Source organism: Dipodomys merriami, unplaced genomic scaffold (genome assembly GCF_024711535.1).
Source record: "Dipodomys merriami isolate MVZ:Mamm:240054 unplaced genomic scaffold, mDipMer1.0.p SCAF_2, whole genome shotgun sequence".
Lineage (NCBI taxonomy): Eukaryota > Metazoa > Chordata > Mammalia > Rodentia > Heteromyidae > Dipodomys > Dipodomys merriami.
In genome coordinates, this window is record NW_027203381.1 from 74,870,976 (window position 1) to 74,893,989 (window position 23,014).

The window sequence follows — 23,014 nt, forward strand, 5'->3', positions numbered from 1 at the left end:
TGGGCCTGGTGCTTGTTACTTGAGCCATACCCTCAGTCTTTTTGCTTTTTGTTTATTTTTCAGATAGGATCTTCTAACTTTCCTTGATCTGTGATTTTCCTGCCTCTGCCTCCCAAGTAGCTGGGATTATAGGTGTGAGTCCAGGTTCTGTTTCCTTTCCTGCTCTCATGTCTCTTCCTTCACTATAGTCAACAAAATAGTGGAAACAACATGGCTGCCCTTGGAGCTGCAATTGGTTTGCTATGGGGTAGTCATATGTGCCTTTTGAAGGCCCCAGAGTTTTGGAATGTTGGCCTGTGGCATGTGACTTGGAAAGCTGTAGTAATCTGGGAAAGAAGCTACCAGTGCTGCAGAATTACTTGGGGAAGGGAATGGATTCAAAGGATGGTAACAGTAGCCATTCTCTTATTGATTTGGAGCAGCAATAACAATATTTTGTTTGCTTTTGTGAATGAATGGACACAAATAATGTAGATATATTTCTTTTTCTTTTTTCTTTCTTTCTTTTTTTTTTTTTGGGTCCGGTTGAGGGGCCTGAACTCTGGGCCTGGGTGCTGTCCCTCAGCTCTTCAACTCAAGGCTAGCACTCTACCACTTGAGCCACAGCACCACTTCCGGCTTTTTTCTGTTTGCTTATGTGGTGCTGAGGAATCGAACCCAGGGCCTCAGGCATGCAAGGCAAGCTCTCTACCACTGAGGCACCTTCCCAGCCCACGTAGACATATTTCTAAGGGCTACCAATCCATCATTGTCCACTGGCACTGCCACCATTAACCTTTAATATGAAACTGTTATCATTTGTTTTCTTGATAATGGCCATTATAACCGGGTTGAGGTAGAATCTCACTGTAGTTTTGATTTGGATTTCTTTTATGGCTAAAGATGTTGAACATTTCTTCTTGTGTCTATTGGCTATTCTTATTTACTCTTCCAAAGACTCTTTTTAATTCTTTAGCCCACTTATTAATGGGGTGGCTGGTTCTTTGAAGATTTGTTTTTTGGGGAGTTAATTTTTCGTCTTCTAGGTATGTTTTTGATATGAAGCCCTTGTCTGTTGTATAGCAAGTAAAGATCTCCCAAACTGTGGGCTTTCTATTTATATTGCTAGGTATGTCCTCTGTCATGCAGAAGCTCTGCAGTTTAATGCAATCCCACTTATCCAGCCTTTCTTTGATTTGTTGTGTTTGTGGATCTTTATTTAGGAAGTTGAATAAGTCCCTTTAACAACTGGTTAGGAAATTCTTGAGGTAGAAGATAATTTCATAGGCTTTAAAAAAAACTTTAAAATTATCTTTAAGTAGTTGTACAAAGAAGTTGTCATTTAACAAAGCATTTATAAATACAATATATCTTGATCAGTGTCACCATCCCTTCCCTACTTCTTCTTAATTTTGTAGGATATATGTTCAATTCTTGTTTGCATTTCCCCCCTCTTATGCTTTTCATCTGTCTATCCTTTCCCCCTTAACTATACCCTACCCCTTTTGAGTACCTACTTCCCAGAGTTTTATTTTGCTGAACTTTGATTTTGGCTTCTAAGGAATTACACTATTGAGAGCTACCATATTTCAGTTAATACATTTGTATGCATTTGCATACAACCCAACATATTTACTTATGAGTTTGTAAGCTAAATCTAGCTTTCACATATAAGGGAAAATGTGGATCCTTTGTTTCTCTGGACCTGACTTACTTCACTTAACATGTAGAGTTTATGGCTCAATTCTTGCCCAGTGTATTTTGTCATACTCAGTTGTGATAAAGAGACCAAATATTTTGATTATTGTCAAGACAGTTATACCTGCTGTCATTACTCAGGATTAGATAGGTATAGACTGTGAACACAACTTTCTAGAGTGGCTACATTGTAGTTTTTTGTTTTTTACTGCATACTGGATTAGTATGTATGTTTATGGTATTTACAGATTGTGATGTTTTTATGCACACTTTATTGATGTGACAGGCTTCTGAGATAAGAGGGGGCAAATGAGGAAGTGGAAGTCTTGAACAGGTAGGTCATTGCTAGAAATACCTTGTAGGAAATGGCAGAGCCAAAGGCAAATTGGAATCTTCTGATTTCAAGCGTGACACCATATTTGCTTTCATTGGGACTGCATCATTCTTTGCAGTAGTTTTCCTGAATGTAAGTTCCTGCAGAGATTTGATTTCTTCTGGATCTTAAGATAAACACTTAAAACTTTCATCTGGTTTCTTTTAACTTCCACTCTAGTTTTCTACTCTTGGCTCTCTTACCCATGCCCCAATTGAATGGGTTTCCTGGGAACCTCAAAATACTCTGTGAGTGCAGTCGAGAGATGAAAGGCATTTTCTGATAGCCTTGAAGCAACCACTTTATCAAGTCTCATGTATCAAACAGTACCTGAAGGGAGGCACTGGCATATCCTACATGATGGAGAATATTTGGGGACTTGTGTAAGTTCACCAAGAAATGTGAAACTGTTTACTTTCATTGGTTTGAAACATGGGGATAGCCATGTAATACCTGCCAAGAGGTCCCCATAGGTCTCTAGTAAACACACAAAGGAGTGGCTCAGGGGCCCAGCCCAGCCTGCTACAGGTACAGGCTCCATTGCTACATTGACAATTATTCAAATAAATGTTGAACTTCAGTGCAGTTATGATGTGTCTGTGTGTATGTGTCCGTGTGTGTGCACATGTGTAAGTGACTTAGAGGAAAAGATATTTTGGAACTTGGCAGATATGTTGAAGAGTAGAACATGATCAATGCTTGCTCTGTATTAGTGTCTGTTTAAAAAATTTAGTAATATTTCAGTACTAGGAATTGAACCCAGAGCCTTGCATATTCTTGGCAAGCATTGTACATTGAGTTACGCCCCAGACCCCTTCCTGAGTTATTTAAATGTTAACTTTCTAATAGCTATGCAAGTATGTGTCTGTATAGATGTGTGTGTACAAATCTATGTTAACTTCCCAAAGTTGGTAAGGGGAGGTTAGGGTTTGTGTTCAGGTCCATCGGAACACTGATGTTGTATTTTCCCCTAGAACATCACTGTGGAAGGTGACATTCTCATTGCTCAGAGGTCTCATTTTGTTGCTAGGATTCTAGAAGCGATACAGAGGACTTGAGATTGAAAGGCCTTATCTGAGAAGGCCTAGTGCATTCTTCCACTGTTGAGTAGGAGTTTGACTGAAAAGCTATTACTCATGGTAACTTCTTGATGGCTAGTAAATTTGGACCCATAGATTTGGTCATTCGGCTTATTGAAGAAGTGGAAGCAACATAGCATTCATTGGTGTGGTCCCAAGTCAGCCTCATCTTAGACACCCTGGCTTGTGAAGTGGCCCCTCTCACTTCTGTGTTGAGGTGGCTTCCCTGGGAACCTCACATCTGATCCTGTTCATTCCAGCTGATGGAGGAAAAAATGTCTAGGCTGACATACATGAGCAGCATGCTTTCACATGTTAGACATAAACAATCTGACAGGAGCCTGAGCAGCTATCTAGTGAAGGAAATGGCCAAACGAGAGGGTGAGGTAACTTGTCTGGTGTGGTGATCAAGTAAGGAGTTGCAAAATCATTTCCCCCCTCATCTGAGCACCAGATTGCCTTGTCTGGATGTCTCAGGCCCAGCCACCTGCCAGCTCCCCAGATCTATGTGCCTTCTTGGTCTGGAAAGGCTGGTTCTGGGTCCTCCTAATCTGTGGCTCGGAGGCTTGGGGTTTTTTAGTGACCCCCATTTCCAGTCCCAGGAGTGAGCAGGAGGAGAGGAAGGCATGCCTTTATGGAAGAAGACCTAGATGGAAGTCAGAACTAGCAGAACAGAAACTGCCCCGAGGTCAACCTGAAGACCACACAGTGGTCAACTGGGGAATTCCAATAGCTGGACCTTGCAGGGGGGCCCTCAAGCCTCTAGCCATCTTGGCTGAAAAGCACCTTGGCCATGGTGGGTGCTTGGGTTCAAAGCCTGGCCTGGTGTGGGTTGGGTTGGTATCGTCCATGACCATCCATGAAGGATGATGTTAAGACTCTAGGCAGGAAACTAACTGGAATGGAGCAGGGAACAGGGGCTTACTGAAGGCCTTGTTTTCCCCTTGGTTCTCTCTTGGTAGGAAAGTCTGGTGATAAAGAGTTAAGGAGCAGCAGGTGGGCCATCTTACTCTCTAGTAGTTCTTTGTCACTCCTCCTGCAGTGTCTGCCACCAACTAGACAGCCAGTCCATAATCAAGGGGAAAATAGCAGAAATAAACAATGTGAACTAGTTGTCACTCACCCCTAAGCATGACTTAGTTTTCCAAGAGGCTTTCTCTTGACTTGGCTAAGATCCAATCACAAGGAGAAGTGGATTTTGTAGGTAGAGAGCACTTTGAAACATGAAGTGCTGGGAGGGGAAACAGTAGCTGGGCTGGGACAGTGGAGGGCCCCGGGGGACTGAAAACCTACTTAAAAAAAGCAATCAGGTGAAAAAGAGTGTGGCCGGGGTGCGAAAAGCTTAGCCCAGTATATTCTTCCTCTCCTCTCTTCTCCCTTTCCCTTTCTTCCTCTCCCCTCCCCTTTCCTACAAAAACCACAGAGGACTTCCTCAGCCAAGTACAGGTGCCATTTATCCCATACCACCTTCCTGGAGAGGCAAGGCCGCTGGGACAGGGCAGCCCCTAGTGATCAGGTGTCAAATGCCTGCCACAGATTGGCCACCGTACCTTCCCCTCCTCCTGCTGCCTTCCCCTGCCTCAGCCCTCAGATGAACTCACAGAAACCTGGCAGGGCACATATGCATATATGAGGCGCTTCCTGTGTCTGAGTTGGCTGTCCATAGGTGATGAGTATGTTTCCTTCCTCAGGGACACAGTGAGCTATTGGCATTAGAGGTGTGCCCATGGCCTCCAACCACTGAAGGGAAAGGATCTGACAGACATCCTCGGCATTGGTACTTCAAGTCTATGCCCGGAGACCCAGATGCTTCCCAGCACAGTGTGGTAGGGTAGATGTCCTGTGTGAATCTCCATCCTCTCCCCTTTAATCCCCACCAATGAGGCCCTTCTGTTGGAAACCCTATTTTGTTAGGCTCAGAAGGAGCCTTTTTGACACTGGTAGAAGTAAAAGGAAGTGGACATGTGGTAAAGCCCACTTGATTTATAAGCCTTAAGCAAACAAAGCGGTGAGATAGAGACCTTCCTTCTGGACCATAAATGGGAACCATTCAGAGGAGTATTTTGACAGCAAACAAAGCTCCCCACAGATCACTCAGTCGAGTAGCTGGCCTGCGTCTCATCTGTTTTAAGTTGAGACCATTCAGGGTCAGGGCTGAGTCAATAAGTAACAGACCTCTCCTCTGTCCCCCAAAGCCTACATACTTTTTAATTAGTGGAGAATGGAGGTAACAACACAGATCACTCTGCAAAGCAAGGGAAGTAATTTGAACCAGTGTCAACTAGAGATCAGGGATTGTTCTGGAGAAGAAGAAAGTCTAAAGGTGGCATCTGAGAACCCCCAGAGTCTCAGTAGACAAGGGCCACTGTAGAGCAAAGGCAGAAGATACATTTTGGAAATCTTTTCCTTCTCCAACCCCCCCCCCCCCTTTCCGGGCCCCTCAGACAGGACTGAGATAAACAGAAATCAGGGAAGGAAACATTGAGAAGTACAGGCTGTTTGCTATTCATCTTGGCGATGCAAGTGCAAACTGGATTTGGTTGAATGTCATTACACTCCCAAATTAAAAATACACAGGGTTGACAGAAGTAGTCTCTTCTTTCTAACTCTTCTCTGTATTATAGTCCAAGAAATCATAGCAGAATCTTAGACCGGGATGAAAGATATGGAGAATACAAACCCCCAAGTGTGTAGAGAACTCTACATCACCTGACTTGGCAGTGTAAGACCTGCACCTGTTACTGCTGAGCTCAGATGGGGGATAGGAGGAGGGAGCGGGTCCCAGCACCAGTCCAGAGTCACTAGAAGGAGGTATGGTGGTGAGGCTTCATGCTTAATATTCAATTCGGCTCCAAAAGAACATGGTACCCAGGAGAACCCAAAACTGGAATAAAAAAAGGGGGGGGAAGTGTTTTAGAGAAACATCTCATACTGGAAGAACAAAATGAAGTTAGGTTTATTCATGCTTAGTGACCCTCTGATTTTTTTTTTTGGCAATGATTTTTTAAGTGATTTAAATGGTTAACATTAATAGTGTAAGGGGGTTTCGTTGTAGTAATTCTGTCAATGTGTGCAGTGTATTTGAATATGTTCACTCCCCCATTGTATCTCCTTAAACTTGATTGTAGCGTTACATTTACAAATTATTTTAATTAACTTACTCCCCACCCCCAATGCCAGTGTTTGGACTCAGGGCCTAGAGCTCTTTTGCTTGATGTTCTGCCATTTGAGCTATACTTCCAGTAGTGCCTTTTGCTGTTGTTATGGAGATGGAGTCTTGTGGGCTTCCCTGGGGCTAACCTTGAACTGTGATTCTCAGATCTCAACAACCTGAATAGTGAAGATTTCAGGCATGAAACGTTTAGAAGTCCTAGTAATGCGGTATGAATAGAAGCTTGCTTGTTACCACTTTCAGTCATTCAAATGATTCAATCTTTAGTGTTTGCTATTCTTCATATTGATTTGCTGCCCTGTAGCAGACAACAAGGGAGTAGTTCCATGACAGAGGTATGCACAGGGTGTTCTGGAAACACCTGGGAGGGCGGATTGAGGGTTCCAGATTTCCCTCTCCCTCTGCTTCCCTCGCTTCACAGTCCTCTCTTCCAGCACTGATCAAAATGTTGTATGTAGGTAGCCACCTTTTTGGTGGCCTGTAACGTCAAAAATATTTAACAAGACCTCATTTGCCTTTTCTTTGTTTCTTTCATTGGCACCCATGGTGCTAAAGCATCTTACGATGACTGCTAGAGTCAGCAAGAGGCAAGACAGGAGCACCAAACTGTGTTGGTATGGATGGTATTCTCCCTGCTCCAAACTTGCAGTGGGAAAATAATCTTGAGATTGTTGAGATCGTTCTTCATGAAGTGATCAGAGCTACTCATTTTATTACACTTGGCCTTTGTGCACACATCTTTTAAATATTCTATATGCAAAAAGGAAAGCCTCATCAAACCATCCTGTGGCATGCTGAAATATAGTTCTCTGGGAAAAAAGCCCTGTGGAATTGGGCTGGACACTGACCTAGTGATTCCTTTCAGGAAACACTGTTTGCCCTTGAAGGAAAATGACCAGCAAACAAGCTATCTGAGACTCAGCTTTTTGGGTACATACTTTCTCAGAAATTTACAAAGTGAGCCATCTTGAGGGAAACAATTGACACTGTGTATCACCATGGTAAATTCGAGATTTCAAACAAGTATCAGGTCTTTGGAAAACTGTTTTATCACCATGGGTTAGGGTCTTCCCAGTGTGGCAATACGAATAAATGTGTTTCCATAAAAAATCAGTGAACAAGACAATCCATACAACACAGTGAGCCAATATTTTTCCAATATCCAATGATGAGGTCATAGATTTATGCATTGATAAAAGATTTATGCAAGCAGGGTACTGATGACTTACTCCCTGCTACTTAGGAGGCTAAGATTTGAGGATTGTGGTTTGAAGCTAGTCCCAGCAGGAAAATCTGTGAGAATCTTATCTTCAATAAACTACTCAGAAAAAGCTGGAAGTGGCACTGTGGCTCAAGTGGTAGAGCACTAATCTTGAGTACAGAGAAGCTCAGGGACAGTGCCTAGGCCCTGAGTTCAAGCTCCAGGACCAGAAGAATAAAAGAGATTTATACAAAGGGCAAGACAAATCATTGTAATGCATTTTAATGTAACAGAGTACAAAAAGTTCATTAACATAGTTTCAGATTCCATGTTACCAGTAATCTTTAAGAAACTTGTGGAGATGAGGTAGTATCAAAAAAGAAATTCAGGAAGTGGCACTGTGGCTCAGGAGGTAGAGCACTCGCCTTGAGCTGAAGAGCTGAGGGACAGCGCCCAGGCCCAGAGTTCAAGTCCTACGACTGACAAAAAAAAAAAAAAAGAAAAAAATTCATGAGCCATGCACCAATGGCTCACACCTGTAATCTTAGCTCATTAGGAGGCTGAGATCAGAAGGATTACATTTCAAGGCTACCTAGCCAAAAATGTGAGGCCTTTTTGTTAACCATGTGGTATGCACCTGTTTTCCTACCTATATGGGAGGCTGTGATTGGGAGGATCCCAGAACAGACTGGGAAGGAAGGAAAGTCCACAAGGCTCCATCTCAGCTAATAAAGCTGAGTGTGGTGGCAGGTACCTGTCATCCCAGCTATTGGGAGAAGCAAAAAAATAGGAAGATTGGGTCAAGGCATTAGCCTGGGCAGGAAAGAGGGCCATATCTTTAAAATAAGCTGTAGCAAGGTGCCTGGTGGCTCATGGCTATAAACCTAGCTACTCAGGAAACTGAGATCTAAGGATCACCTGGGCAGAAAAAGTCCGTGAGACTCTTCCCCCCCCCCCCCCCCCCAGACTCTTATCCCCAGTTAACCACCAGAAAACCGGAAGTGGTGCTTTGGCTCAAGTGGTAGAGCGCTAGCCTTGAGCTGAAGAGCTGAGGGACAGCGCCCAGGCCCAGAGTTCAAGCCCCACAACCAAAAAAAAAAAAAAAAAAAAGCAGTGCAGAAAAGAGCTGGAGGCATGAAAAAGTAGAGTTGCTTAGCAAGCATTTGATGCTGAGTTCAAAAAACCCAGTTTCTCTCAGAAAGAATATTCATAATTATGTGAAGATGAGTTTATTAAAACCCTCATGTATTTTTCAACTATACATCTGTATAAAGGATGTCTTTTGTTCCAGTACTTCAGTTTTGACAGTATATTACAACACATTGAATGGAGGAGCAAATAATCTGCCTTTTACTAAGCCAGATATTGAAGAAATTTGAGATATGTGAGGTACCATTTTACCCTTTTTTGTTTTGTAAAATAGATATTTATCATTCCAGAAATACATTATGAATTAAATTGTAACTGGCTTGCTATTTTATTTTAAAATTTATTGTTTTATTTTAAATTATTATATTTTAAATGAGTTAACAGATTGTTGTTAACATCTAGTGAAGCAAACATCAACTGCTATAGGCTTCATAGACAAGATGGTCAAAGGTTCTGAGACCACAAGTTTGAGATGGCTTCTCCAATGCAATGATTTTAAACCACGACAGCAATTTGAATCATGATATGGTAGGTTGGGAAATCCAGATTCTACCCCAGATCAACTGAATCACAGGCCCAGGCTTGAAATCAGGGCACTGTCCCTGAGCTTTCTTGCTCAAAGCTAACACTCTACCACTTGAGCCACAGCTCTACTTCTGGCTTATTTTGGTGGTTAATTGGAGATAAGAGTTGCATGGACTTTCCTGCCTGGGCTGACTCAGACCTCAGCCTCCTGTGCAGCTAGAATTATAGGTGGGAGCCACTGGTGCCTAGCTAACATGTTCTGTTTTTAAACTCCCTCAGGAGAGCTTAATGTTCAGCTAAGATTGAGAACTGGATAAAGAGGGCAGTAGGAAATGATGAGGTTGGCTGGGAGCAAAATGGGTTAGTATGTACAGGAGACATCTAAATAGCAACAGGACAGTCCCTGAGATGTTATTGCAGTGACTTACTAAGACCTGGAGACTAGAAGCTGCAGGTTAGGGTTTAGTAGGAAGTCCAGACCAGGGAAAGTGGCCCTCCATCCCCCAGATGGCAAGTGCATCCCAGGCAGTAGCTGAAGGGCCTGGCCAATAACACACATCCTTTCCACACACCTCAAGAGATCCCACTGTTCTTATTCTGGTGTCAGAAGTTTCCTCACTGACTTTCAACCACAAGGTTTGGTGTCTGTACAGGTTTGATGGAGGGAACTAATGCCCACATCAAGGTCTCTCATTGTTACTCCTTCCCCCTTCCCCGCTTCTTTCAGAAATAAAGCACACACTGGGTGGTACTCACAGTCCAGCAGAGAATGGCAAATCCAAACCAGGCAACCCCCCAGGCATGCCGATTCATTGGTCCAGAGATCAGTTCATAGCAGCCCTAGAAGAGGAGATGGACCACACTGGTGTGAGAAGAACCAGGAAGAAAGATGTGAGACTGGGCACCAATGGCTCATGCCTATAATCCTAGCTACTCAGGAGGGTGAGATCTGAGGATTGCAGTTCAAAGCTATCCAGGACAGGGGAGTCTGGGAGAATCTTATCTCTAACCATTAAAAAGCCAAAAAAAAAAAAAAAAAGTCCTGGAAAGGTGGCTCAGTGGTAGAGTGCTTGCCTTGCATGCATGAGGCCCTGGGTTCAATTCCTTAGCACTACATAAACAGCAAGAGCAAGAGTGGCGCTGTAGCTCAAGTGGGTAGAGTGCTAGCCTTGAACTGAAGAGATGACGGACAGCGTCCAGGCCCGGAGTTCAGACCCCACGACTGATCAAAAAAAAAAAAAAGCTAAAAAATGGAGCTATGGCTCAACTGGTAGAGCACTAGCCTTGAGAAAAAATGTTTAGGGTCAGTACCCAGGCCCTGAGTTCAATCCCCAGGACCAGCACAAGCCAGTGGGAGGCTGAGTCCTCTTTGGATCAGTGCTTCCCAAAGTTCAGTTACACAACTGTGCTATTTCCACATCTCTGTATACAGAAGCCACTAAAATTTTTGCTGGGAGAACATAGGTAATATGTTTGAATAATTATTCTATAATACAGTTATTCGGGTCATTGACAGTCTCACAAGCACAATTGCTATTGTAGCATGACAATATATTTCCATATTGAGTGAATTGATAACATATTCTTAACAAAACCTGAAACTTTTTTCCTCTCAAAAGATTTTCTTATTTGGGCGCTGGTGGCTCATAACTATAATCTTAGTTACTCAAGAGGCTGAGATCTGAGGATTCTGGTTCAAAATCTGCCCAGGTAGGATACTCTCTGAGACTATTATCTTCAATTATCCACCTGAAAACTGAAGTAGAGCTGTGGCTCAAAATGGTAGAGCACTAGACTTGAGCAAAAAAGCTCAGGGGCATTGCCTAGGCTCTGAGTTCAAGCCCCACAACTGACCAAAAAGAAAGAAAGAAAGAAAGAAAGAAAGAAAGAGAGAAAGAAAGAAAGAAAGAAAGAAAGAAAGAAAGAAAGAAAGAGGAAGGAAGGAAGAGAAACATTTTCTTGTTGATTTGAGGACGGGTTTGGTTTTGTTTTCTTTCTGCAGTTGCTAGTGTTTGAACTCAAATCATGTGCTTGCTAGGCAGGCACTCTGCTACTTAAGCCACACCCACAGCCCTTTTTGTGCTTTCACTATTTTTCAAATAGGGTCTCACTTTTTGCCTAGGCTGCCTGAATTATGATCTTCCTACTTATGCTTTCCACATAGCTGGGATTTCAGGTGCTCTGTTCTGTGCCTAGATTTTATTGGTTGAGATGAGAATCTCATCATTTTTATTTTATTTTTTTTTGCTTAGGTTCTCTTAGAACTTTAATCCTTCTGATCTTCACCTCCTTAGTAGCTAAGTCAACAAGCATGAGCCACCTGTCCAGTGGATATTTCTTTTTGTTGGTTGTGGGGCTTGAACTCTGGGCCTGGGCGCTGTCCATCAGCTCTTCAGCTCAAGGCAAGCACTCCATCACTTTAGCCACAGCGCCACTTATGGTTTTCTGATGGTTAATTGGAGATAAGAGTCTGCCTGGGCTGGCTTTGAACCATGATCCTCAGAACTCAGCTTCCTGAGTAGCTAGGATTACAGGCGTAAGCCACCTGCCCCCTGTGAATTTTTATTTTTCTTGAGATACTGGGGTTTGAACTCAAGGCCTATTTAGTAGGCAGGCATTTTACCATTTGAGCCATGGGTCCAGCCCACAGGTACTTTTTAAATGTGTTTGATTTTTTAAAAAGTAAAATTTGAGGTCTTCTCTTATCATTTGAAAATAATTATTAAAAGAATCCTAATATGACACTCTGTAAATTCTCTTTTGATATTATATTTGAACATACTCATGTTGGATTCTGTTCTTCAGATCTTGAAGAGCCATGATATGTGTGTGTGTATGTGTGCATGCAAGAGTGATTAATTTTTGTATTAATCCATTCATTCATTGATATATGTCATAATCATCTAAGTATGTGCATCATATCTGTCCTAGTCACTATGCAAAGTCCCACAGTGGTAATAGAACAACTTGGGAATCCCCCTAGAGCTAGGAGATGCAATGATCAGCACTGATTCCATGGACTGATATTCAGAGGCGAATGTCCTAGGTTTTTTGACCACTGTCACCAAATGTCCTAGGCTGACCTTCAACATTAGGCCTCCAGAGTGATTACCAGAGCCTACTTGATGTTCTGCCCTGTGAGACTCTGCCCTCTTCTCCTGTGAACACACACGCACACACATACACACACACACACACACACACACACACACACAGTCCTCAGTTAGACTGTTCCTCCATTTACTCTTCTCTCTCCCCCCCTGCCTTTTTTAAAATCTTAGGTATCACCCTGGCATTATCTTTAATCTGTGTTTCTTTAGTTAACAATATCCAACTTTCAAGCAATGCCTGAATCCAAATACTTCTTATTCTTGCCTTTTATCACCTCAGTCCACCAGAGCCTCACTTGAGGATTACAATAACCTCCTAATTTGTCACTCTGAGATCTGTGTTCACACACAGAATTTGAACCCATCTTTGCCTACTAGCCATCCTGCATTCTGACTCTGTCAGTTTGATGCTCTTGGTGTTTCTCCAAAAATCTAAGATGCTTCCACTTCAGGGCCTTTGCACTTGCTGCTTCCTTCCCCAGTCTTCCAGCTTCGAAGTTCCTCACTTATTCAGAACTCTGAAATGTCAAGATGACATGACCTTTCCCGAGTATCTCCTTACCCCATGCTACTGCAGCTACTTACGCTGCTTTATTTCTGCTTGTGACATTTGTCATAATCTGGAATTTCGCCATACCTTTATTTTGGCATTCTATTATGGTCTCCTATAACAGAATGGAAGCTCTTCAAGGGCAGGGATTTTTATGTTGTTCGTTGTTGAATCCCAGACCCCAGATTAAGTGCTTGGCTCATAGTATACACCTGTATTTACAGAATGAAAGCAACACAATGTTTTGATCCACCCTTGGCTTGACTCTTGGCAAAATCCTATTTTCTGTGGAACATGATATTGAGTCATAATTAAGGCAGCATAATTTGTTACATACTTGATGCCTCACAAAGTACTCTCAACATCCTGAAAATCTCAGGAGATGATCATTTATCTAACAGTATATCAAGGAACTTGCCTATACTATGTGCCAGGAACTGTGGCATGACAAAATGGGTTTTGTTCCCATGAAGCTCACTGACAAAAAATAAATAAATAAATCCAACCAAACAAAAAACAAACCAAAAAACCCCACCTGGATTTAAGAAGAAAATCTCCTCAATGAGTTTTGGTGATGCTAATGATGTTAGTGCTTTACTGCATTGGGTCCATCGTGACATTCTTGAGATGTCATTATCAGGATTTGCACAATGCTTTTATGGGGCTGAAGCAGCAAGATAGAGAACACATAGTTGTACCCATTCTGCTGTGTGAAAATCTAGATAATGTCTATTAGCATACTTATGATGACCTGCCTATTGTGTCATGTTTTATAGCTGTAGCAACGCACTTGCATATTTTAGCTCTTGGAAAGGTAAAATACAGAGGTGAAAATTAGAGCCACTCCCTTCTTCATTCACCCACCCATCTAACCATCCACCAAGCATTTATTGAGTGTCTTGTACCAGGCATCATGTGAAGTGTCTGCCTGGGAGAACAACCACTCTCCCCTTCCTCTTCTCTGTCCTGAGATCAGGAATCACCTGACTGTTAATCACCTGACTCAGAGTCAGCAAAGGATCCCAGGCCCTGAGATCACTTCCTCATCAGCTGAGGTCATTTCCTGAACCTCCTTGGTCACGCCTCCTTCAGACAGTGAGAGGCCCCTCCCCCCGCTCCTCCCCCCAGGCATCACTTCTGCATCTGCTCTGGTCCTGTCTCCTGCCTTTCCCTATATAATCCCACTCAACATGAGTCCCCCCTCTTTCTCTCCTTTTCTCTTCTTCCTTCCCCTCTGTCTCCACATGCCTCCATCTCTTGTGGGTCTGCAGTTTGCTCTCTCCTCAATAAACTCTTTTTCTGCCTGAACCATGTGGTGGTTTCTTTTCCAGCGAACCTTACACTAAGGACTGAGGATATAGATTGAATAATACATAGCCCTTAAAAGGATGTAACATAGTTCTGAGTGATGAACTAAAAAAATGTGAAGTATAATAAATATGGGGGTTGCCCATCTTGCTTTGGAATAGATATTTCCTGTAAGTCAGAATGGGGTATAGAATCTGAAGAACCAGGGTAGAGAAAATAAGAAATATTTAACAGATAAGATACTGTGTTGAAGATGAAGAATTAGGGAAACTGAGAGCCTAGGAGCAGAGGGAATCAGAGGCAGGAAACGGGTAGAGTGAGGCTGAGTGGTGACAATTGGTGGTTGTAGAACAGCTGGTAGGGGACTGCTATGGAGACTGAAGTCAGATGAGGCCATGGTACTAGAAAGGGAGGTGTTAGATTGTCAAAGTAGGTGCAGAGATCCCAACAGAGTGATAGGGGAACACTAGTTTGGATATTTTCCTCAGATCTCTTCTATCTGAACTTGAGAAAGTAAGGGTTTTAGATTTGTTCTCATGACTAGACTGTTAACTGCATAGGGAGAAAAGAGTTGCTATGAAATAAACAGATTATCTTGAAGGTAACTTTTTTTTTCCCCCAAGAGAAATCCAGGACAATCCAGTCAAGGCTGGTTTGCACGTGCCAATTCTGATTCTGGTATTGAAATATTGAAAGTATTTTTTTTCCTGTGCCACTCCTATGGCATGAACTCAGGGTCCAGGCACTGTGCCTGAATGCGAGAGCCCCAAATTCCAAGCTGCGAGACCCCGAAAAGATTGGGAATTTGAAATTTCTTCTTCCAACATACTCTCAGGACACAGAGTTTCCTGGAAAAGTCAATCAGTCCTGGCTTAATGGGATTCAGATTTCTATCCTGGGTGTAGGCTAACTCCACTGTAAACTGTGGGGGAGCCCAGTGGGTAGACTTAGGTTTATGCAAATTGGAAGCTGTTTACTGTTTAGCTCTCCTTCCCAGAATAAGCAGGTCATCTGCCACTTGTAGACAAAATATTATCACATGTTGACGTTTGTATCTTACTTCCTGCACAAGACCAATGAAAACCTTGGTGACTGGAACCTTGGGCTCTGAAGCTGGAGGAAGATTCCCCTAACCTCAGTTCCAGGGTCTGGTCTCCATGATTGCCTTGCTCCCAGTCCCTGCAGGTTCAGGGGCATGTGATGGGGTGGGTGGGGAGCTTGCAATACTTGTGCTTCTTTTGCTCAAGGCTAGTGCTCTGCCACTTGAGTCACAACTCCACTTCTGGCTTTTTGGTGTCTAATTAGAGATAAGAGGCTTTCCTACCAAGACTGGGTTGGAATTGCAATGCCCAGATCTCAGCTTTCTGAGAAGCTAGGATTACAGGCAGGAGCCACTGGCCTGAGATATTGAAAGCATTTTGAGTTGTGAGAGTGATGGGAATATTTTGTATTGTGATTATATGTGACAAATTTAGCTTTTATTGCAGCCTGAATAGAGCTTATGATTAAGACAATGCCAGAATAACGTTGCTATAAAACTGAATGAAGGGGGCTGGGAAGGTGGCTCAGTGGTAGAGTGCTTGCCTTGCATGCATGAGGCCCTGGGTAGGATTCCTCAGCACCACATAAGCAAAAAAAAAAAAAAAAAAAAAAAAAAAAAAAGCTGGAAGTGGCGCTGTAGTTCAAGTGGAAGAGTGCTAGCCTTGAGCTGAAGAGCTGGGGGACAGCGCCCAGGCCCAGAGTTCAGGCTCCATGACCAACAAACAAAACAAAACAAAACAAGGGAATGAAGGTTGCTCTGGGCACTGCTGCAAAGTCATCTCTGTCACTCCCATGTCCTTCCCAGATGAGGGGCTACCGTCTTAGGGCAGGTGGCCTGCCAGGTGTGATACAATGGTCAGTAGGGCCCGACATACAGCATATAGTATTTATTTCCATATTAATGAGTCTGATGCTTCTAAATTATCTCATAAACTATGTATAACCAGGTTTACTCAAAGAGGTATCTCCCAAAGCAGAGCCCAGCATTTCAGTGTGCAGGGTTGGGGGAAATAAACAGGAGAGCTCACCTGGCCTTTTACTACTAACAAGTATTTATCAGCTTACATTGGGAACTTTGGAGCCAGAATGCTTGGCTTTGAAGGCTGGCCCTAATTGGATGACTGTATACAAGGTTTGGATTAGCATCTCTGTATTTCAACTTTTCATCTGTAAAGTAGGTATCAACACCTGAGCATCAAAGGTGTTTATATCTATATTTATATATGTATGTATGTATGTATGTATGTATGAATGTATGTATGTATGTATGTATGTATGTATGTATGTATGTATGTATGTATCTATCTATCTATCTATCTATCTATCTATCTATCTATCTATCTATCTGACACTTAGAACAGAGTCTGGCATTTGGTTAAGAGCTTAGTAAATATTTCATAATTATCATCAGATCATCAGCCTGGAATCACTTTTTCCATCTGTATGTAAGCCATTTCCAGCCACAATCAGCAGCCTAACATTTTATTAACACTTGTCCTCCATTGCCACAGACTATGAATGGGATCTGTAATTGCTGCATTTAGTCCTGTGTTGCTTTGGAACTGACAAAACATTCTTCTTTGTACATCAGCCAGTTTACAGTTTGAAACTTACAGATCTTTGCTTAATGTATTTCTTGAAAACCAATTCTAGACATGATATAAATTGTCTCCACTTAGGCAAAGTTGGATTTTGCTGTTGCCATCCTTGTGCTCTGTTCATTTCACTCACATGTAAATTTGCCCAGATTAGATCTAGGTTAGCATTCAGTGTCCTAGCAGAGAAGGAAGGTGTAGGAGAAAAGGCAGGAGAGATGGTTACTTAAAGTCTCAGGCTCCTCTCTGCACAGAGCAGGAATTTCTGGCGGGTTTTGGCAGAGGAAGGGACTTACCTGATTGTGGTAGTAACCACGTACACCCAGTTTGCAGGCCTCCAGGTTCAGAGGTTCCTTGAGATTGTTCATAACACAGCACTGGCGGGGCCAGGGGTAGTCAGCATCGTTATTCTCAGTCCGGAAGGCAGATGTGTACTTCTGCCAGTCTGATGGGCCATTCACACCACAGCAATGGTCCTGTCAGAAGACAAGAAAAAAAGAGATGAATTTCTCTTTCCTAGAGCCATCAATGTAGCAACTAAGATGTGGAAATATAACATATCTATCTCTTCCTTCCTCTTTCCCTTCCTTCCTTCCTTCCTTCCTTCCTTCCTTCCTTCCTTCCTTCCTTCCTTCCTTCCTTCCTTCCTTCCTTCCTTCCTTCCTTATTGCACAGTTGATATTCAGAGGGATTACAGTTACATGAATCAGGTAATGAGTAATGAACCATGTCTCCCCTTCCTTCGTTTTCTCCCAGTCTTTCCCTCCCATGCACACCAATATCCAGTTCATTTTCCACATAGTGTCTAATGAGTATCACAATTGTATTTGTTCATTCTGTTCTTTCTTTCTTTCTTTTTCTTTTTATTGTGAAAATACCATACAGAGGAGTTACAATTACATGGGCAAGGTAATGAGTGCATTTCTTACCAAGCACTGTTGCTTCCTCCTTTGTTTCCCCTTACCATCCCTTCCCATCTCCCCCGACTTCCCCCACCCCCTGCGCCAAAGTTGTAAAGTTTGTTTTTCGACATAACGACTTGTACGTCTCATTGTTGCAGTGGGTCTATCTGTATCCCTATTTAAACAATTTGTTTTTTCCCTTCCCCTTCCCAAATTATACCAACATCAAATACAATGAAAACAGGGGTTATACCATGGGGAAGGGACATACAAAGCAACAAAGAAATAACTTCTACCTTTTCTGTGCCCTCTTATACCCTCCCAAATAAAACCTAGATGTCCCTCAGTGGATGAATGGACCAAGAATATGTGATATTATATATACATATATATGTATATGTGGAATTCGACTCATCCATCAGAAAGAATGATATTGTACCATTTGTAAGGAGATGGAAAGACTTGGAAAAAATTATATTAAGTGAAGTAAGCCAGAGCCAAAGAAACACAGGCTGCATGGTTTCCCTCATTTGTGGTAACTAGAATGTGCCTACAAATGTACACGTAAACACACTGAATGCCTAAAATCAATCAATAAATAACACTGGGACATGATACATTATATACTAGATCTTATATAAACTACAAAAAAATCCCTCTCTCAAGTAGAGCTGAAGGTTTTGGACAACTTACATTTTAGTTTTGTCACTCATTAATAAGTATGTGATTTAAACTCTGTAAACTTCATTGTCTTTAACTATGAAGTTAGGATAAATACAGAACTCATAGATTTTTGGGAAGATCAAATGAGTGAACGTTACTGGCTTAGAGTAAACCCTTATTATTTATGAATATTCATATTAGTCCCTTATAAACTATATATTATGAATACTGACATTATGATACAATAATGCCAAAGTAGTATAATTATTCTAGTATTACATATGAGCAAGATTAAAAGCAGAAAATTAAAATTTTTAGTAGTGAGGAAATTATGAAGTTATTTTTATATTTTTCTAGAGTAATATCATGTTACTTTTGTGAAGGGAGAGAATAAACAAAAAAAATAGAAAAACCTAGTGTCATACAGCTTTTACCTAGGAAAGGAAGATATTCCCAAACTTTAAACAAGACTGGAGACAGAATAAAAACCATGCCTATCACTTTCCTTCCTTATCAATCAAAATTGTCAGTTATCTCTCAACTTTCAGGGGAAAAAAATGTATCTAAGGAAACAAGGACAAAAACTATCTTTTGGCCATTGTATTGTCAGAAATATCTCGGCAGGAGAAGTAATCATTCTGCATGTGTGTTTAACATGAGCATGGTTGAGAAAAATGATTTAGTTGAGGCAGGCTTATTTAAGACTAGGATTTCAGTAGGGACAGACAAGGGTTCAGTGTTAAACTTGGTAGCACTCTAACACTGAGTTGAGGAGAAGCTGAAAACTGAGTGATTAAATCAGGTCATCTCTCCTTGCTCTTCACAGAACTAGCTCTTAGGAGATGACAAACATGTCCAAAAGACAGGGTAGGCAGTGGTTGCCATTTACGTTCACTATACAGAAGTCAACGTTTAATATTATTATTAATGATAATAATATAAAGAGACCTGAGTTCTAATGTATGATTGATCTAAATTTCTTTAATCTACGCCCTACAAAAGAATGTTAATCAGTATCATGACTTGAAATAAAATATGTAATCTTGAGGATTTCACCGTGTCATATGTGTCACATGTCCCTCACCTACTTCATCCCTATCAATAGCTGAGAGGTAACTGTAACAAGTCTCTTTATGAAGGATTTCTCTTTGAGACCTTGGCTTTAATCCCTCTCACATCTTCCAGGTTATTGGCATCACCCAGGAAGGACCCCATGTCTTACCTGAAGCATGAGCCTGTCCCAGGTTTTGGTGACTCCATTGTTCTTCCACTGGTCATCGTTGGTTGGAGGGCTGTTGTTTTGGTACCTGATCAGCATCTGCTTCAGGAAGAGGTTGGGTGTGAACTACAAGGGGCAGAAGCAACATAGGAGGTAAAGTTAGCAGACTGCTTCCCAAGGAAAGGGAACTATTTTTCTTGGCCAGTGGCTGAGGATGTTGAACAATTCTCTTGGAGTGAAGCTATACCCAGAGGCACTAAATCCCATCGGCCAAGGCTGCTTCAGCCTGGTTGAAGTTCCTATATAGGTAACAGTCCTTCATGTTAACAACAAAAAAGTCACTGTCTGACCAGGTTGGATAGGTAGTGTAGGCCTGGGGAAAGAGCAAAAGGAAGAGAAAGATACTGGATGGTGAGTTAAATCTTAGATGAAGTAAACTATGGATCGTGTCACTGCAAGGCCAACGCCAAGGCCATGGTAGAGTCAGGACAAGTCTAAGGGTTACCAGCTTGAGACCTGGGACTCAGGCTACCTTGGTTCAAAATTTGTGCCTTTTCTCTTGATTACTGTGTATTTTCAGATATAAAGAGAGACTTTATATTTTTTGTGCCTCATTTGTTCACTAAGAAATTGATCATTGATGTTAGCTGTTTCTTAGGTTTATAAGTAGTAAGGTTACATATGTGTTATTTGTATGTAGATGAGCATGCTTGGCACATAGAAAGAGCTGCCAACTTATCAACTATGTTATTATGTTATATCATTTTGCTCTGTGATTTCTTGGGGGGGGTGTACTCACAAAGTCACGCTGTGTTGCTGCTGTGATACAAGATGCCACTTCAAACCCATATACTATAAACATCAAAATGAAGTACTGGAAAGGAAAGAAATGAGAAGCATTACTCTTATCCCGTAAGATTTATCCCCCAAATGATTGCTGTGATTTTTCTGCACGTTCATCTAAATAGAATCATCCATCCATTCATGTAGTTATTCCACAAACCCTCTTTGATCAGCTGCGTGGCTGGGAATAAGATTTGGTGCTAGGTAATCCATCTGTCTGATTTTGTCCAGAGAACAAATGGCCATTGTATACTGAACTTTTGCATCCAGAATCCTGCATGTCTCTTTTAATTAGAAAAAGCTGATATAAGAGAATGAACTGATGAGTGTGTGTGTGTGTGTGTGTGTGTGTGTGTGTGTGTGTGTGTGTGGTTATGCACATGTTTGTGCATGCTCAGTTGCATGCAAGAGAACCTTAGTGTATCACACATGATGTAAGCCTTATAAATCTTTGATAGTGATTTTTTTCTTTATTGTTTGCTGAAAATGTCTAATTGCAGAGATTAGGAAAAGATGAATCAGAATGTATTTAAGACCTCATGTCCTTCCTAACCAATACCCAGATGGAAGCAGGAATGCCGTGACTTGCTGGCATTCTCCGCACACACCCCCTCACTCCAGCCACAGCAGCACACGGGAGCTCCACAGGGCTTTCTCTGTGGTGTTGATGTCCTCGTGGATGTGGGCACATGGGCAGCCCATGGGTGCTCAGGATGACTCTATGTGAGACTGTCCCTCATTGGTTTGGTCCTTGTATCCTCTGGGGACACAAGGTCAGAGTCGGTGGGGTTGGACAGGGAGAACCGTTGTCCCTCTTGTCCCTCTTGAGGATGGGAGGCTCTCTGAGCAAGACCTTTTGCTGCCTTCACTGTGCAGCACAGGACAACATTCTGGCTGCAGTCAGGAGACGGTCAGAGAACCCAGAATGTTCTCTTGTAATGGCTGCTGTCTCGCTTCTTCTCACGAGTGTTGCTCGCTCCTCTTACAGAGCCTCAGAATACTTCAGTGGTGCTCTAGAAAGAAGGTTCCAGTATTCCTTTCCCAGATCAGTTTTTAGGGCTATGTCAAACACACACACACACACACACACACACACACACACACACACACACTGAGGTCTGGCTCAAAGTGAGCCTGGGATTCAGGTGAAGGTGATCTTTTGGGGCCACCAGCCTCTTCTCTCCCCTTTTCCTCTACTCTCCCAAAGTTGGTGCATTTGCCCTGAAACTAACTCACACTAAGGAAACAGCAGGTCAATGTTCTGCATTCCCTGGCTACTAGGACAATGGCTAGCTCAGAAGAAAAGTAAACTAACAAGCTCCTTAACTTGCTAGGCTTGTTCTATAAAAGTGAAATTCAAGTCCTGCAGCATGGGGCATAGGAGAGTTATTTCAAGGGTAGGCAGGGTGTAGGTGTGTGTATGTGTAGTTTCATCACAATCAAGAAACTACTGCCCTGGGACACAGAAAAGAGAGGTTCATGCTAAACTAAGAGCTTTAAACCCTTGCCTACAGGAAATTAGGTTCCATCTACCAAGGCAGGGTATGATCTTGCTGTCTGTGGTTTGGGACCAGAGTGTACCTCAAGGTTTTCTGGGGGTTCTATACAGCACTGTGAATGACAATGTGCAACGTGTAGGCCATTATACAAAAGCCATCAACTCTGAACTCAGAAGTCCTCAAAAAGGCTCATGCTTTCTCTGAAAAATTCACATATATCCCAAAGTATCAATGCCTGGTAAATATTAAAACATTACTTAAAAACTACTGCATGCCAAGGGTAAAGTCTAGTAACTTTCTACTATATCTTTTCCTTTGGCCCATGGAATTCCTGGTTGTTCTAGTTGGACCCAAGCAGAGAACATGGAGAAGCACAGATCTGGACGGTACTCAGCTGGGTCACCTCCAAGCATCTTCTGTTAGATTCTCTGAACCATGACCTTTTGGGTTTGAAATGACAGAGGCCCGCCTTGCCCTTGTGGTCTCACCACAGTGAGTCTTCCCTCTTTCTCCCTCCTTACTTGGAACTCTCTGTTCCCACCTACCCCACGGCAAACCAAGCATTGTGCTCAACAGAGGTGAGCCGGTCCACCAAATCTATCTAGGGAAATCGCAATAGAGAGTTTTTAGGTCTTACCGCCAGAAGAATTTTCCTGTTGGACTTCATGATGCCTACAATGGCTAGGACCGACAGGCAGAAGAGGCAGATGCCCACAAACATGCCAATCCATGCAGCTCCATAGATGTCATCATTGTTGGTGGCCTCAAGCAAGGGGTACAGGCTGTGTTGGTCGGATACAAAGAAGATACACTCTGCGGTCAGGGCGATGCCACACATCTGGGAGCAAGGTAAGAGTGGGTCGTGTCAGGCAGGTGGCACAGCATAGGGAGAAGCATGGAGTGGGTTCTTGAGACTGACTTTCTTGCCTGCATTGGGTGTCATGCAACCAATTTATAATCACCACTGCCACGTAGTCAAACAAATATTTTCACCCTGCTACCATCTTCCGTATGCCTTTTTCCCTCTATACCTCTTTCCATAGGTCACTCTGTCTTAGTGCTATTTGGGAAAAGGTTTAGGACAATTTCATACCATCTATAAAGTCCT

At 42.4% G+C, this 23,014-nt stretch overlaps 1 protein-coding gene across 2 annotated transcripts in view; it reads right to left on the reverse strand.

Annotated features, from left to right (window-relative positions):
* Positions 1-2,858: 2,858 nt before the first annotated feature.
* Positions 2,859-23,014, reverse strand: part of Upk1b (uroplakin 1B) — a 29,116-nt gene continuing 8,960 nt past the window's right edge. Inside the window, exons 3-8 of one of the 2 annotated variants that reach the window (XM_070030163.1) lie at positions 22,544-22,744; positions 20,364-20,438; positions 19,568-19,690; positions 17,077-17,256; positions 9,933-10,016; positions 2,859-6,013 (exon numbers count right to left, since the gene is read on the reverse strand). In XM_070030163.1, coding sequence (XP_069886264.1) covers positions 5,963-6,013; positions 9,933-10,016; positions 17,077-17,256; positions 19,568-19,690; positions 20,364-20,438; positions 22,544-22,744 — 714 coding nt within the window. In that variant the 3' untranslated portion in view covers positions 2,859-5,962. Of the gene's footprint in view, positions 6,014-7,860; positions 7,982-9,932; positions 10,017-17,076; positions 17,257-19,567; positions 19,691-20,363; positions 20,439-22,543; positions 22,745-23,014 lie in introns of those variants that run through there. The other variant, XM_070030164.1, reaches the window with a different exon arrangement.